The 16,358-nt window shown below is 33.7% G+C and overlaps 1 protein-coding gene across 1 annotated transcript in view; it reads right to left on the minus strand.

Annotated features, from left to right (window-relative positions):
• The window catches only part of LOC145687312 (prestin-like), a 66,594-nt gene extending 50,236 nt beyond the window's left edge, over window positions 1-16,358 (minus strand). Inside the window, exons 1-4 of the mRNA XM_081760774.1 lie at window positions 16,243-16,358; window positions 14,752-14,916; window positions 10,296-10,397; window positions 1,195-1,328 (exon numbers count right to left, since the gene is read on the minus strand). Coding sequence (XP_081616900.1) covers window positions 1,195-1,328; window positions 10,296-10,397; window positions 14,752-14,916; window positions 16,243-16,335 — 494 coding nt within the window. The 5' untranslated portion in view covers window positions 16,336-16,358. The remainder of the gene's footprint in view (window positions 1-1,194; window positions 1,329-10,295; window positions 10,398-14,751; window positions 14,917-16,242) is intronic.

The raw sequence follows: 16,358 nt of genomic DNA on the forward strand, positions 1-16,358 counted from the left end.
TAAATCATAGCTTATTATTCATTCGTATATGCAGATGACGTTGTCTATTGCTATTTATAGCTTAATGACAATACAGTTTATTATTTTTATTATTATTATGTTGTTGTGCAGGCCTTTGGTTTCTGATTTATGGGTGGTTAAATTTTGAGTAATATTTAAAAAAATCGAACGTACACAATTGGTATCAAACTTAGCATGGTGGTAGGCCTTGACTGCTATCTAAGCACGTGAATATTGTTGTGTGCTTATGTTATGCACAAAGCTCTAAATTAATACATTGGACATAATAAATATGTAATAAATACTGCTTAAATTAAATAGCAACTAAAGTCTTCGACAGAAAAAAATAATATATACCGTTTAAATAGTAATTAAATATCAGCCTTGAGCGAAAAAAAATCAAATGAAGGACTTTTTCTTCGATTATGCGTATTTCTCTTACTTAAGTTTAAATATTCTAAAGCACAGATTGTTTTATTGTTTCGTTTTGTAACCATTAAAATTTACAATTCAAAATGAGATCATTAACGGAAGAACTGCTCTCTATACTTTGAATTCGTGAGAACGAGATTTTCATCATTGATTTGACTAAATAGCTATTTGGAATTGTACATATTTTCAGAATCATTAAGATCCGTTTCAATTTGACTCAGTTAAGTGACTCATATATATAATGCCACCATTCACTGTATTTTAAATATATAATGATTGCTTCTGAAGAACAAAAAATTTCTGATGTATTTTTCTACATTTGAATATTCAAATATTAGAATATGTAATATTTATGTTTTTTAAAGTACGATAATTTTGTATGTTATTAATATTTAATAAACCTATGAAGTCCAACAAAAATCTACAAATTACGCTAATCAAGATCAGAGTTTGGCAATCCAGATTAAAAATACTGTTTTACTTTCATTGTTATGTTTCAAGACTTTCCGCCAGATATAAGTTGTATCCCTATTCCTTTGTATGATACGTCTGGAAATTTATTTGTAAATACAAACACTTACAAAATACATGTACTTAGCGCTATAGCACTAACATATAACTTCTTCACGAGATATATTGCATTGCGGAATTCCTTCAATTCAGATCTCATTTTGTTAGTAATATTAGCATCATATAATGTTTAATCCTTGTGAATTTCACAAAGGTTTTTTCTAGTAACAATACATCAAATCGCTTACTTACTTTGATGGAACTTCTCCTATGATATCTAAGTTGTATTCCTGATGAAGTTCGAAGTACGATGAAACCAATATAGCACATATCATTATCATCAACTCAACTGGTATATTAAGCTTGAAACGCTCAAAAATTTTAGACTGAAAAGTTAATAGAAATATTTAAATAATAACTAAGTTCCAGCCAACGAATTTTCTTGCTTAGTAGAAAATAATAAGTGAACACCTAGAAGTCACAAATTCACATTAATAAAATCTTATACTCTGTAATAGCACACCTAATAATTAGTGCTCTCATTTCCGGTGTGTGTGGTTGTAGATCTACGTCCAGGAGATATTTTTTTTAAAAAAAGTAGTAGTTTATATTCTTCTTCAGTTGTAGGTAACGTACTTCAAAACATGGTGTTACGCAAGGACGTAAAGAAATATCACAACCAAAAGTCTAAGTCAAGCAATTCTTGTAATTATAGATATTAGAAACTTCATAGAGTGATTTTTTGCTGTATATATATTTCTTCAAATATAATTCTTATTCTTACATGTTGTATATGATTTATAAACAATAAGGTAATGTACGCAGAATTTTATCAAGGAGGGTTCAAGCTCTCAAGTCCATATCAGTAATGTGAAAATATCTGTTCTGCAATTAACTCTGCCCTCAGACGGTTTTATGCATAAAACAGTACTAAATTTCTATTATTAATTATGAATGACAGTGACTCTTCTAATTAATCTCCTTTCTGCCGTCAGATGATGCTATATATAGAAACTTAACTAAATTTATATTATTGATTATGAATGACTTGACCCTATAAATAAAGTTTTTACTTTGCACAGATATTACACGCCACATGCAACTTTATCACATAAATCATGAAGAACATATATGTAAAACTACTACACTACATATACTGCATATCTAAAATTACACACACAATTACATTTACACACACAATTATCTCATAATGATCTCAAGTTAATGTGCTTATACCATGCCGCAAGATATATCATTTATTACCTAGGGAATCTAACTCTAGCCCATTAACTGTTATAGTATAAATTTCATGTTTGTGACTTCGAATTAGGTTTATATTTTTATATATTTTAATATTCCTAAATAAACATTTCTCATAATCATTAACTTTAATTTCTTTTGCTACTATTGATTTAGTTATTCCCCTTACTTTTATTTCATTATCTACCTAAAAGGTACACATCTTTTTATTTTAATTAAAAAATTCAGCCTTTATTTTACTTTTATTCTCGTCTTTCATCTTACTCAGTACTTTCTTATTAATGAGTGATATCTTGTATTTATTACCTTCCGCATATACGCTTGTATGAAAATAATGAATCATTTCTTTCATATAAGTCATCTGTCTCAATTTCATATATAAAGCTATCAGTGTCCATATAACTAAAATCTGTATTATTATTTTTTGCTTCACAACGTTATAATGGAAGTCACACATTAAGAATTCGATAATTCTAATACATTCATATCCACTTATGTCTGCTTATTAAATGTTAATTGTTCTTTTCTCATATGTATTGCACACAAATCTTCGGTAAATATTGTTCTGTAATCAAAGAATGGTTTTGCTATCAATTTCTCCATTTTCCTTGGATCACATTCTAAGCTAATACTTGTTCTAATATTCTCCAATGTCTCCCCAAATACACTATTGTTCATTAATTTGTAGACATCTTCCCCGAAATCAGTCTTAGCTTTTGTTCCGTATCCATATTTAAATCAATCTGATGGTTTAAACTCTAATATTCTATTAATTTTTTTTAAATCTCATTCCAAGTGGCATACAGTTTTAAGTTTCTATAGTGAATAACATATCTTTCCTTGTTATAGAGAGTTGTTAATAGCTTGGTTTGTGTTGATTCTGGTGGTTTTATATTTTCTGGAGCTAATGGTAAATCAGTGTTTGTTATGTAGATATTGTGGATGCTCTAAGACACTTTCTAATGTGCAACCACTTTCAAAACCATCTGGAATGTTCATTATATCTATGTAACGTCAAATCCATTTAAAATCTTTAGAAGGCACTCTTCAACTCATAGCCCATTATACATGCTATTCGTATCTAGATATGTCAGATATGTTGAACACTCATCTTTATTAATATCCTGCATGTATATAATATTAGCTTTTTCTTTATTTCACTGCATTGTGAAGTTATACCTTTTCTACCATCAATATCTTCTCATAGACAGTTAACACTCCTAGTTTAATTTTAGTGATTTTTAACATTGAATCCCATGATAAGCCAGGCGCAGTATAATATCAAGCAGGATCTAAACCATATGCATTTAAACAACGTCTCTAAATTTCTCAAACACACCTACTACAATTAATATATCTGTTTTGTTATAAAGTTTAGTATATGCTATGAGATTTTGGATGAACGTTTCCAAACATTTTTTGCATGCTCATACACGTTATCTTTTATATGTGTTTTGGTAAGTGTATTAAAGGACTTTTCTTTTGGAGGCAATTGTGTTTCTCTTAACTTTCTTATTAAATCAATATAATAATATGGATATATACTCTTTTTTTATTACTAAATCTAACTGCTCATTTAAAAAGTATTTTGATATTCCTTTAAAATGTTCTAGTCTTAAATTACTTACTAATTTCGATGAACTCTTCGACATTTACCTACATGACTACAAATTTAAGTGAATTCTGTTCTTTTTCGCTATCTTTACATATTTCAAGTACGTTATATATTTCTCTTCATTATTTGCCTTTAGTTTTATCATTTGTATCATAAGCATGTTCTTTAACAAACAGATAAGTATCATAACAACCACTTAAATTATAAATAAAAGTTAGAATAGAAATCGGATTTTTGTAGTTTAAATTGCAAAAGCAATGAACTGCACCTTTTAAACTTCAAGTTAAATTACCATAATCTCTTACTTTCGATTCATTCATATTTACCTTATGCAAACATTTCCTTAATTCATCTTTATATTTTTTTAACTTATCAACCATATCATCTTTATCCTTGGGGAATTGTATTTTTTCTTTAATATATTTATTTGTTTTTGAACGGCAGGTGGTAAATCATTCAAACTTCTCTCATTTACATGACAAGTATTTGAGCTGTTGTAAGCTTCTATTTCTTTTTGGTAAGCGAATTCATTTGAATTTTTCATCGTACAACTTCTTTATTTCTATTCCTCTTCAGGTAACGCACACACACACACACACACACACACATATATATATATATATATATATATATATATATATATATATATATATATATATATATATATATATATATATATATATATATATATATATATATAGATAGATAGATAGATAGATAGATAGATAGATAGATAGATCATTTATCTTCATATGCCCTTGTAACTTTTAAATTAATAGAAGAGAAACGCTGAAATTTTGCACCATACTACTGTTGGCAAGAAGACACTCTTCAATACCACCAGATTAACAGTTGCAAATCCAACATAAAGTTGTATTTTTAAAAAAATGATATTACGTTACGTTGTTACATATTTCAAATCTACATGTAAAATGAAAAGTTACACTTACTTTGCAGTGTTGCAAGCTAAGAACGCTATAGTATCACAAACATCGAAAAACAAGCAAATTTTGGGAGAGTCTACACAAGTGATATGGACGGGGTAAGTTTCAACCAAAGTATCTTAGTGTCCAGTACTATGTTCATCATATGATATATTTCGGGAAAGTAAAAATAACGATACCAGGATAATGTAAATGTCTTGCTATTTTAATGCATCCTCTGTGACAATAAAGTCAATATTGTGCTTTATTCAATTTTAGTTTATCATCATGTTTCTTCCCTACTGTAGTTAGAACGTGGAAGGTATCAATTTCATTATCATTTATCGCAAGTCTGTCCTCATTGTTTTAGTATATCGTGGTTCATCTATAATTGCTCCTGAGAGAGATATATCGCCAGCTTGATAACTACATTCGGAAATCGTTACCAATGCACAGAAAGGAGATGGCGTAGTATTAACTTGCCGTGTTTTTTGGTCGCTTTCAATTATATTACTTCTATCACTAGATGGAACACACTCAGCATCTGATGTTTCTGATATTGATATATCAGAAGAGCACCCCATAATCAATGTCAGATAGGCTTTCTCTTTCAGAAATATATGATCTTTTTTTTATTTGCTTCTGTATTAGTACTATAATGCGAAGTACAGGTGTCGTCAGCATTATCCTAACATAAAGGAACATGAAATACTTCTCTCTCGTTGGGTAAAAAGCTTCCGTGATATTTAATACCATTTTCCGGGTGGCCAGAACTATTGAAATAGAGCAAAGTGCACTATATGCTAACTATTTCTCTCCTTAGTCCTTTGCTGTATGTAAGGTTCAACTATGTTCTGTAAGAAAGCGTGCAACACCTTATCCGTCAGGTTTCATATTATTGTGCCCAAGCTTAGTAGAATTAATCATGACGTTCTCTCCAAGTCCCGCAGCTCTGAAGGTACATATAATATTAAAGCAATGAGACTGAGAGTCCACATTCAGAATCATCCATCACTATATTGCCAAGTTTTTCCTAACCCTCAACATGCGTAACTACAGTTCTGTTTAGTTGCAACAGCTACTCGGCTTGGTTTTGCTGTAAATATAAGCACTATAAAACAGAGGCGTCATTTCAGACTTTGCTTGAGGGGGGCAAAAGCACCACCGATATAAGACTTTCACATTTTGTACTAGTATCTTAGTAGACAATCCATTAAAGTATATGTATCCCTCAAACTCTTGGGGGGGCAATTGCCCCCTCCTTCCCCCCTAAATGACGCCCCTGCTATAAAAGAGTGTCAGCTAATATATATTTGCATATTATTATCACATTCCAGTTCTTTTGGTGGAATGGTGGGCACGTGACCGTGTGATCAATACAAAGAACCGTTCCTGGTAACTCTTCTACAATGTTGAAGAATAAAGATATAACAAAAGAAAGTGAGGTAGTATATTAACAATGTAAAAGAGGTGGAAAAGCGGAAAAGGAGGAGAAAGTAAAAATTTGATGGATAAGTTAATAACATGTATTATGTTTGAAGTTTTGGGGTTTTCTGCAGCAAAGTTGAAGGCGGAGATGAAAGAACACTTTCTTTATCATATCAAGCTTAACAGTTATTCATGGGGGAGATGATTAGTAGATTTTGAAGAATTCATGAATCTAGGGAGTAAATGATAACATCTCAGAAAATTATATTGTAGGAGTGCTTGAAGAAGCAGGCGCTATACATAGATTTTTTTTTTAAAAAAAAGAGATTTACAAGTAAGGTAAACCACAGCAACATAAATTCCATTTGTTTGCAAGAAATTCAGCTCGTTTAAATAGTTTGATCTATTTATCTTGCTGGTCTGGAATAAAATAAATAAGATCTCCCTACTGACATACGAAAATACCTAGTCAGTTCAGAAAAGGGATGTTCTTTAATGAGCTGATAATGGAACATCATTTGATATATTGTTTTTATTTTAAAAATTGTGGAGTTTATTTTTGTTAATTGTACAACTGTCACTCGTGGTTCAATTTTACGGCTATATATAATACTATTAAACCAAGAATGGTGTGGCAGTCATTAAAACATCGAAAATCGAAATAATGGCTATACTAAGAGTACATTTAGTATGGAAAAATACGCTTAAGTGACAAAAGTCATGGAATAACTACCCGACAACATGTGGAACTTCCTTGAGCAGCAACTCAGCATGGCAAGGACGCGACAAGTCACCGATAGTCCAGTCGAGGGATATGTAGTCATGCAGCCTCGATTGGCATCTATAATTCGATGAAAGTTGCAGGTGGAGAGTCCTGGGCACGAATGATCCGTTCGATGATATTCCAGATATGCCTGATAGTACTCATATTCAGAGATCTAGGTGGCCAAATCATGCCTTGGAAGTAACCAGCATGTTTCCCAAACTAGTCTCTTACCATAGCGGCCATTGTCATCTTGGAAAATCCTGTTGTTGGCAGGGTACATGAAGACCATAAAAGGTTGGACGTGGTCATCAAGGAGCTGAATATATCGATGACCGATTAATGTCCGGTTCAAGCAGACGAGAAACTCAAATAATGCCATGTAAACACTCACCAAACTATTATGGAGCCACCACTACCAGCTTAGCGAGTGCCCTGCTGAAAACTTGAGTCCATGGCCTCATGAGGCCTGCACCATACCCGGAACATGCTTTCCGCGTATACCAACTGAAAACGTGATTCGTCTGACCACATTACAAGTTGTCAGTCATAAGGCCTAATCAAGTGTTCCAAACCACATGCTGATACGTCACTGCCACTAGCCAGCGCTTAGTAACGGGACTCGTGTCGGCCTGCGGTTGCAATATTTCATAGAGACAAAATTGCGATGCACTGACCTCTGAGATACGTTGTTGGGATGTTCTGCATTGAGTAGTATTGTCGGTTCATGCATTGTTGTTTGTCTGTATGCCCAAACGAGTCTGCCCAGACGTCACTGGTAGTGGTTATTAAGCAGATGTATGCGGCCGCTGTCTTATCCAATGAATTGTGATGCCTCCAAAGTGGTACCAACTGTTCACCCTTGACACTGTTGAGTGATAAAAAATCCATGTCCGGACGACTTCCGAAGTCGGATGTCCCATTCGTCTAGCACTAACTATCATCCTGTGATCAAACGCCGATAATCCCATCTTGCTGCCATTACCACGTCAAACGACATTTCACTGCATTTATAAAGATCTAACTAGTAACACTGAAAGTGCTTTGTGCCGTTGGACCTGTTTTCCGTTATTCTCCTGCGACGTCAACTAATTCCCTATAATTACTCCATGACTTCTGTCACTAAAGTGTATTTGGTTTATTAGAAATGTGTTTAATAATAACAGTTTACCTACATGCTCGACAATAACGGCCAAAATGAATGCAAGAAAAAGTTAGAATGAGATAAAAGAGTTAAATGGTATAGGATAGAAATTAAGAAATAAACTTAATGCTATTCAAGCATCAAAATAAGAAAGCAGAGTGTAGTGTATAGTGTAACAGATGCAGAGAAAATAATTTGAAAACGTATTATCAAAATTTGAGACAATATTACATTCCATGGGCTTCTGCATAATTATTGAAACAAATATTCTTTTGAAGATTTTCTATGATAGATTAAGTTTATAACTCATAGTGTTACATTTAATATCGAGTTTCCATCTATTCTTTCTAATCATTTATAGTTAGTGCGTACAATTTATTATTGACTCACTGAAATATAATGAAGCACAAAAGAGGTTCGGTTTTTATGACAAATTCAAGTATGTAGTAAAATATGAACAAACTCCATGGCTCTGGATAAGTAGTGTAACAAATAAAACACAGTTCTGACCAGAGCAGAATGAAATATATATTAAAAACTATACTTACAATGTGTTACAGTTTCAAGGACCTAACGTCTGATGAACGTTTGTGTTTGTGTCTGATGAAGAGGATGTTAGGTCCTTGAAACAGTAACACATTGTAAGTATAGTTTTTAATATATTTCATTCTGCTCTGGTCAGAACTGTGTTTTAGTAGTAAAATATAAAGTGATAATTTTGAAGAAAACTATTAATAATTTCATAATAATTACCTTTCCAACTAACTATTAGACGTTATAAATGAACATAGAGCGAGCATGTAATGTAAATAAGAAATTCCAAGGTCTCATATAGTGATTAGCAAATTCATATAAGTTAATTTTGTATTATTTTTCACTTTCCTATCTCTAATTTCCACGTCTAGAAATGTAAGAATACTATTGCATATGATATGAAAGAGGGTTGAAGTAGATCACTAGACCGAATTTACCTTGTACGGTTGCATTTGTTTTCGACTTACTTTGGAGTTAATGTCGTCGTAAATATTGAAAATGCATTGTTTTTTTCTTAAACGTAAATATTGCAGTTAGAGTACATCAATGGCATACGCGGAGTTTCATCCCTTCTAAGGTATGTTATATATATATATATATATATATATATAAAGTTGGTTCAGTCTGTTTCGTTATTCAAACATTATTCAAATTTAGATATTCAAATTGCTCCTGGCATTGGGCGACCAACCGCAGCAAAAGAGAATGATATTATGGTAAAAGTTGAGCAAGACCAGAATGTAAGCAGTCATAATATCGTCAACGACCTACACATCCATCTCCAAACTATGTTAAATCATTCGAGAAAGAAGCTTGACAATTGAGCGCCACATGGTCTGATTCAAAAAGGTTTACTAGATCGAATTTTTTCTGTGAATCTCTACTGGAACGCAAGGAACTCGGGCGATTTTTGAAACTGTTAAAATTATGAAAAGTTAATAACCCGCAACAACAATGTACAAAAGGATCATGATCGAAGAAAGAATAATCTCCACAGTCTGTTGCAAAGCCCACACTAACCCCGAGAAGGATAATGCTATATGTTTGGCGTGATTGGAAGTGCGTCGTGCATTACAAGCTGAACGATTGACTTGGACCTATATTGTCAACAGTTAGCCCGAGCGTATCTAACAATTCAGAGGAAACGGTAGGAACTGGTCAACAGAAAGACTATCGAATACCCTGCTGACAACATCAAACCGCATCCAGTTTTAGTGACCCGTCAGAAATTGCGAAAACTTGGCTGAGAGGTTTTAACGCATCAGTCATATAGTCCTTACCTGGCACTGTCAGACTATCATTTGTTTTTGTCTCTCCAGAAGTCCCTGAATTGTGTTAAGCTAATTTCAAAAGAAATCTGTGAAAACCACCTGTTACTTTTTTTTTTCTTACCAAAACCACGGAAGTTTAGCGATGGGATTATGGTGTTGCCGGTGAAATGACATGTCATCGAACAAAATGGTGCATATGTGGCTTCATAATATTATTTTGAAATAACAATAAATGTATTCTCAATATGAACCTCCGTCTATGTATACGTCTCAATACTTTTATATATTAATATGGTCTATTTTTCATAATCGTTTGTTCTACGGAGTGTACACCCCAAAATGCCCCTTACACACACCACTACAGTACATCAACTACAAATAAGATTAAAATGCAGATATACAGCATTGATATTACCTTGAATTTTTCATGCAGCACTAAAAGAAATAGGACCACAATAGACATTATTACAGATGCGATGTTTGAAGTATGAATTTTCTTGAATACATCAATAACTGTCTGTAAAATAGATAAATATATACATATTAACATTTTGTTTCGGAAACATTACTTGTAATATGTTAAATTGATTGGCTCCTGTTATTAAATTGAAGTAACACATGACAGCATAATCGTGAAACAAAATTGAAATAAGTAAGTAAAATAACTTTTGCTTAGAACTGAAATAATAATAATAGTTTATCTTGGGTACTTCAAATACCTCAATAAAAGAAAAAAAGTTTATCTGAGATTTTGGTCAGAAGTGCTTAATTGTGGCGATAAGGCTAATTAAAAGTAATTAGTGGGGTTGGGCATATGATGACTACACGGAATGAAAAAAACGTGAAACTTCACATGCGTGTTCAGGATCTCTGTAAAAGAAAAACGTTCATCTTTGAATTTGGTCGGAAACACTTAATTACGGAGATGCGACTAATTAAATGTAGGACCACGAGGTTAGGGTCAGGCGAGATTTTGGATAAGACGAGATTTTGAGAGGCGAGGTTTTGGACGGCGATGTTTTGGCAAGGCGAGATTTTGTGACCCAATGTTTTCGGTGGCGATGATTTAGTCAGGTGAGATATTGGCCGAACGAGATTATGTCCCGTAAGATTTTGGGGAGCGAGGTTTTGGCCAGGCGACGTTTTGGCCCAGTGAGATTTTGTCCCGCGTGGTTTTGGATAGCGACGTTCTGGCCAGGTGAGATTTTGGGCCGCGAGGTTCTGAACATTAGGTTTTATACCCAAACCCGGGAAGGTAACCGGAGGAAGGCATGTTTTGTGGACATTCAATTGGCAGTGAAACAATTAACACTTTTGATGCGGAAGCCGTAAGCACTGTCTTTTTCCCGCTCACGGCAGGATTTTGGCAATTTTCAAATTAACATAAAGTAGCAAGAAATGAAATAATACGTGAAAAGTTGTTAAAATAATAAAGTATGATTCTTCGTTGAATAATTAGCGTAGTTTTGTTTTGATATATTTGATATCGGCATGTTAGCGATATTTTTGAAAAAAAAAATCTTCAGTTTGAAAAAAATATATAGACCTCAATAAGTGTGTTATAAAGTTACAAACTGAATAGAATAGCATTATTTGCACATAAAAAATGCATGTTACGAACAGTAGAGTATTGTATAATACATAGAAGAATAGTATGCGCTACTTTTGCATCAAAGGCAAAACACAGGGTGCACAAAAACTACTTGTCAAAACCTGTCCATATTTCGTAGATCTCTACAGTTACAAATGATACTGGCTTTTTGTGTGAAATAAACGGAAACATTCCGGAACGCAATGACCAACACTACAATCTGGACAATAATACCTGCTGTCCTTATTTACTATCTGTAACTTTGCTTTCCGTTTTGCAGTGCACCCTACGCATCATCGTTGTGTCAGCGTCTGGGGTTTTGCTGACGGTTCCTTTTCAGGAAAGTGCCGTTCAACCAGCCTGCCAATTTTTGCGCTGCCAGTATTTTGCATTGCTGTCTCACTTTTTGGTTCCATTGGTTGTGAGTGTAACGTACGAATAAAACGCGAAACACATTTTTTTTTATTCCACTATGTTGTGTACAATATCGCATTTACCACTGCCATCAAAATAATGTGTATAGCAAGCCCTCTTCACCTTTTCATGCTTATGTGTTTGAGAAGCGCAAATGATAATTTTTAATCGGAGAGGTCAACTCCTTTTCTGTTCGAATTTTAATACAATACCGATAGTGGTTTCTCTGGCTCTATTTATCTTTTATTCATTACAATCTCCAGATCTGCTGTGTTCCTGGTAGACAACATTGATACGTCACTTTTATCCTCCCATTCCAACACTAAGTTATTTCTTCAATTTGGCGACCTATATTTTTTGAGGTACCCTTTTGTTGTTTCATAAGTGTTCCCAACTAACCCTGTCTGCATAGTTTCTAGAGTTTCTGCCAATGATACACAGGTATAGAACCTGTATGTATAAACAGTGCACGAATATAAACAGCTCAAAATGACTGCGGAACATAACTTACTTCCCACCACGTTTCGTGCAACCACACTGCCATATTCTGGCAAAAACCTGAAAAACAACCCCAAAGACCATATTCGTACAACGAATTCCGTCTCCATACGGATTTGAGAGCCATATATAACACAATTATATGGTCCGTACAAATACGGACGTCGTGTCTCTAGAAGGAATACGCAGACCGTATATATACGGACTTTGCACCCTAAGTGTTAATAAGTCGCATAAAGCAGATGGTTGATCATTACAGTCTATATGTAGTCTATTAGAATATTGCCCCATATTCCATCGTCTTTTCATTCATTCTAGGTTAAAAATTTAAACGATATATCAAATTTGTGGCACAAAATTGCCGTAATTTCATGTACGGTAGCTGTTTTTTTTTTTTTTTTTTTAAAATCTGCAACGAAATTATCATATACATCCTGCAATATTATCGTCAGTTTCCACCCTATCTGTTGCAAAAATTCAAGGAAAATGAGCTAGATCTAAAGGAAATTCGTAACGAACTAGGGTAATCTTTTTGGACTTAGTCTCTGGATGCCAGTTTAGGTACTCGTATTAGTGAATAAGAGTGTACCAAACTTTTCTCGATCAGTGAAACATACACATTTTGCAGAGAATTAGAATGTTTCAAAGCTTCCGATTAATTTCTGACTGATTGAAGTTTGCATCAACGGACACCTAAATCGTAAACGTTAACATACAGAACATGGGTGGATTATACGATTGGCAGAAGTGGTACCTTTTTTTTTTTTTTCGGGGTGTGAGACATACACGTTTATCGGCATTGTGAAATATTTTTAGGAATGAAATGAAATCTTTCAGTTTAACATTCCACAATTATGTCCTTTATGCTAAGGGAGACGGGTGATTAAGATAAGTGAATGATGATGGAAGAATTGGTAGAATGAGGATGTGGGAGTAAACGGGGGTAACCCGAGAAAACCCACTACAAATTTACTTGGACGTGGATCGAACCAGAGACCACACGCATTAGAGATAAACGTTCTACTGCTGAGCGACTGTGCTACTTGTTTTTAGAAATTATACAGACAGTAATTTCACTACTGTTTTATTGTTGTTGCTGCATTTTTATTATAGAGTAAGAGGACATTCAGATGTTAAATACAATTGGCACACTTGAGCAAAAGAAAGAAGGAAAGAAAAAGGAATAAAGAAAGAAAAAACTGAGAAAATTGTGTTGTTAATATATTTAAATGAAATAATCTATAAGAGTATACTGGACTCTTCATTCAAGGGAAATGCAAATACCCTCCCCCCCCCAAAAAAAATCCAGAAAATTTCAGATTAATCAGGTCATCTATTTTTATGGTATTGACTTTAAAATTGTGCACTACTTTTTTTCGGTTACGTATAAGATTGCATAGATATGTCCTTTTAAAATATAAATAACACAGCCTGTGACCAAAACACAAAGTTTCTATTAAAATATCGATGTGTAACAGTTTCACTACTAACTAAAACTTTGACTTCATCAAACACATTCAGAGGCTGTGGCTATTTCTATTTTGAATTACTAAAGCAAAGTTAACACGAACCAGATAATTATGTGCTTTTAATTAGGATATTCCAGTTATCTTTTTTCTTAAGATAATCGTATGATGAACAACAATTTTATAAGTTACGAGCGACGGTAATATTAAAACATTATAGAGAAAAAAAGCGGCTTTATACATTCCTTCAGACGTGAGTTTAAGTAAATTTAAGTCTTAACGTGTGTGAAAATGTAGGAATTAGATTTGGCACTGTGGTTTACCTTGCCGGTGTGTTAAACACCATGTTGGTCAGTTCATTCCCTGCCCAGCCACACATTTCTTGAGATAGTTGCTCATCAATTTATACCAGTCCACAACTCCCGTTATGCTAGGATAATATAGTACCTATAAGTAACACATTTTCAGTGCAGATTTAATTAACTTCACTCTTTTATAGAGCATGTTATTATTTTAAAAAAAGGTCAGTTGTTTCCTGAATTTTCATTATTCAATTTAACAGTCGTAGGTGTTCATAGATATAGACACTGAGTTATCCAAGAACAACAGACGTGGTAGAGTCAATGTGGTGGTCTGAAAGACTGAACAACAGCAAGAGTGAAACCGTGTAGCTTATCAAAGAGCGGACAGGTTAGCAAACCGATATGGTAAGCCAGAGAGTTGGGTTCACTTCCGGTTCATTTCTAACTCGGTTCCGGTTATTTCAGCGCTGGATAATAATTGACCTTACATTTAATACATTATTCTTATTGATTATTCTTTGTGTAACATTCAGTAAATGAAAATTATATCGCAACTCAATCATGAAACCTGAAATTTAAAACAAGCATAGAACTACTTACGTAGATAATTCTGAAAGCGCCAGCGAATCTGGTAACCTGTATTCCAAGTATGTCCTTAACTTGAGACATTAGTATGTGCACTGCTGCACCTGCTGTGAATCCACAACAAACAGCACTCGATAAACAAGTTCTCAGTACACCGAGGTGACACATAAACATGATAATCTGAAATTATAGTAAAAGCTTATGTGGATGAGAACATAATTTAATTGACACACACACAATCATTTCTGAGGTTTAATATGTGGTATTCTATTCAGCACTAAATGAGAGTGCTCGACAAATATTACAATATATCTAGAAACTAGAACCATCACATTTAATTAAAACGTAAAGAAGAGTATTCTGAATCATTTTAAGAACTGAATATAGTCTGTATTAACATTGGCCTTCACAAGTATAAGAAGTGAGTTTTGTTTCACTGTGTGAACTAGGTGGACTTCCAAACCATGTGAATTCAATACTACAAAAATTTATAACTACTAGGTGCAATAGAGGAATAAGATCATAGATAGATTATGTTCCTCAGATGCTGAATCCATATCAAAAAGCCATTACTCAATATCTCTTACTGTTCTTGCTCTATGGAGACTAACATTAAAACCAGAAGTGATAATTGATGTCTGTCACTTCTGGTTGCAATAAAAATAATCAGAGATGAGATATATTCTTGGTACTGAGTCCACACCAAAAATCTGCATATTAGTAACTATTTCCTTTTTATCTATTATACGATCAGTGTTGTGATCAAATAAACGTAGACTTTCAACACTTACAGTTTCAACAAGTAGATAGAAGTCGAGGTAAGGCTCATTCTTGGGACACTGAATCTGCGTCAAAAACAGTTTTTTCATCCCTTACCGTTTTTGCTCTACAGAAATGTGTTGAAACCGGAAGAATTGGTGAATTTCAACCACTTCCGGTTTTGGTAGTATTGTAGGTGGTGATAATATATTCTCTTCAGAATCGATTGCAAAAAAAAAAAAAAAAAAAAAAAAACTTGTTGCAATTTACAACCATTTTTGTTATTTGGTGATAAACATTGAAACCGGAAATGGTTTATTTCTACCATTTCCGGTTTGAATAGAGGGTTAGCATAGGACACTGAATAGATTGGAAGAAACCGTTTTTCGATATGTTCTAATGTTTTTGCTCTATGAAAACTAGTATTAAAACTGGAATAAGTAGTAAATTTCAACCACTTTCCGTTTCAGCAGAATGTTGCAGATGACAACAAACCGCTTCTTGACATCTCTTACTGTTTTTGCTCTGATACCTGTCGAGAGACAGATAAACGTACGGACATAGTCGTTATGTAAGACTTCCGACACTTATACATGACATAGTTTGGAAGTCTAAAATTTGCGCTCAGTTCATTTGCACAATCATTTCTGGTTGCAACACATAGTCCAAAATTCATTAAGAAATGAAATTTCCTTACAACTTAAGTACACTACTATATTCTAGTAATTATTCTAAACTTCTTGTCACCTGAATCAGTCCTACAAACAACGTAACTGCTGCTGCTACTTCAACTGGTTGCTGGTCAGGCCGCGAGAATCGCTGAACTACCTTCCCTGTCATTATACAGGTCACAGCAAATGACC

This window comes from Thermobia domestica, chromosome 6 (genome assembly GCF_964235325.1).
Source record: "Thermobia domestica chromosome 6, izTheDome1.hap1.1, whole genome shotgun sequence".
Classification (NCBI taxonomy): domain Eukaryota; kingdom Metazoa; phylum Arthropoda; class Insecta; order Zygentoma; family Lepismatidae; genus Thermobia; species Thermobia domestica.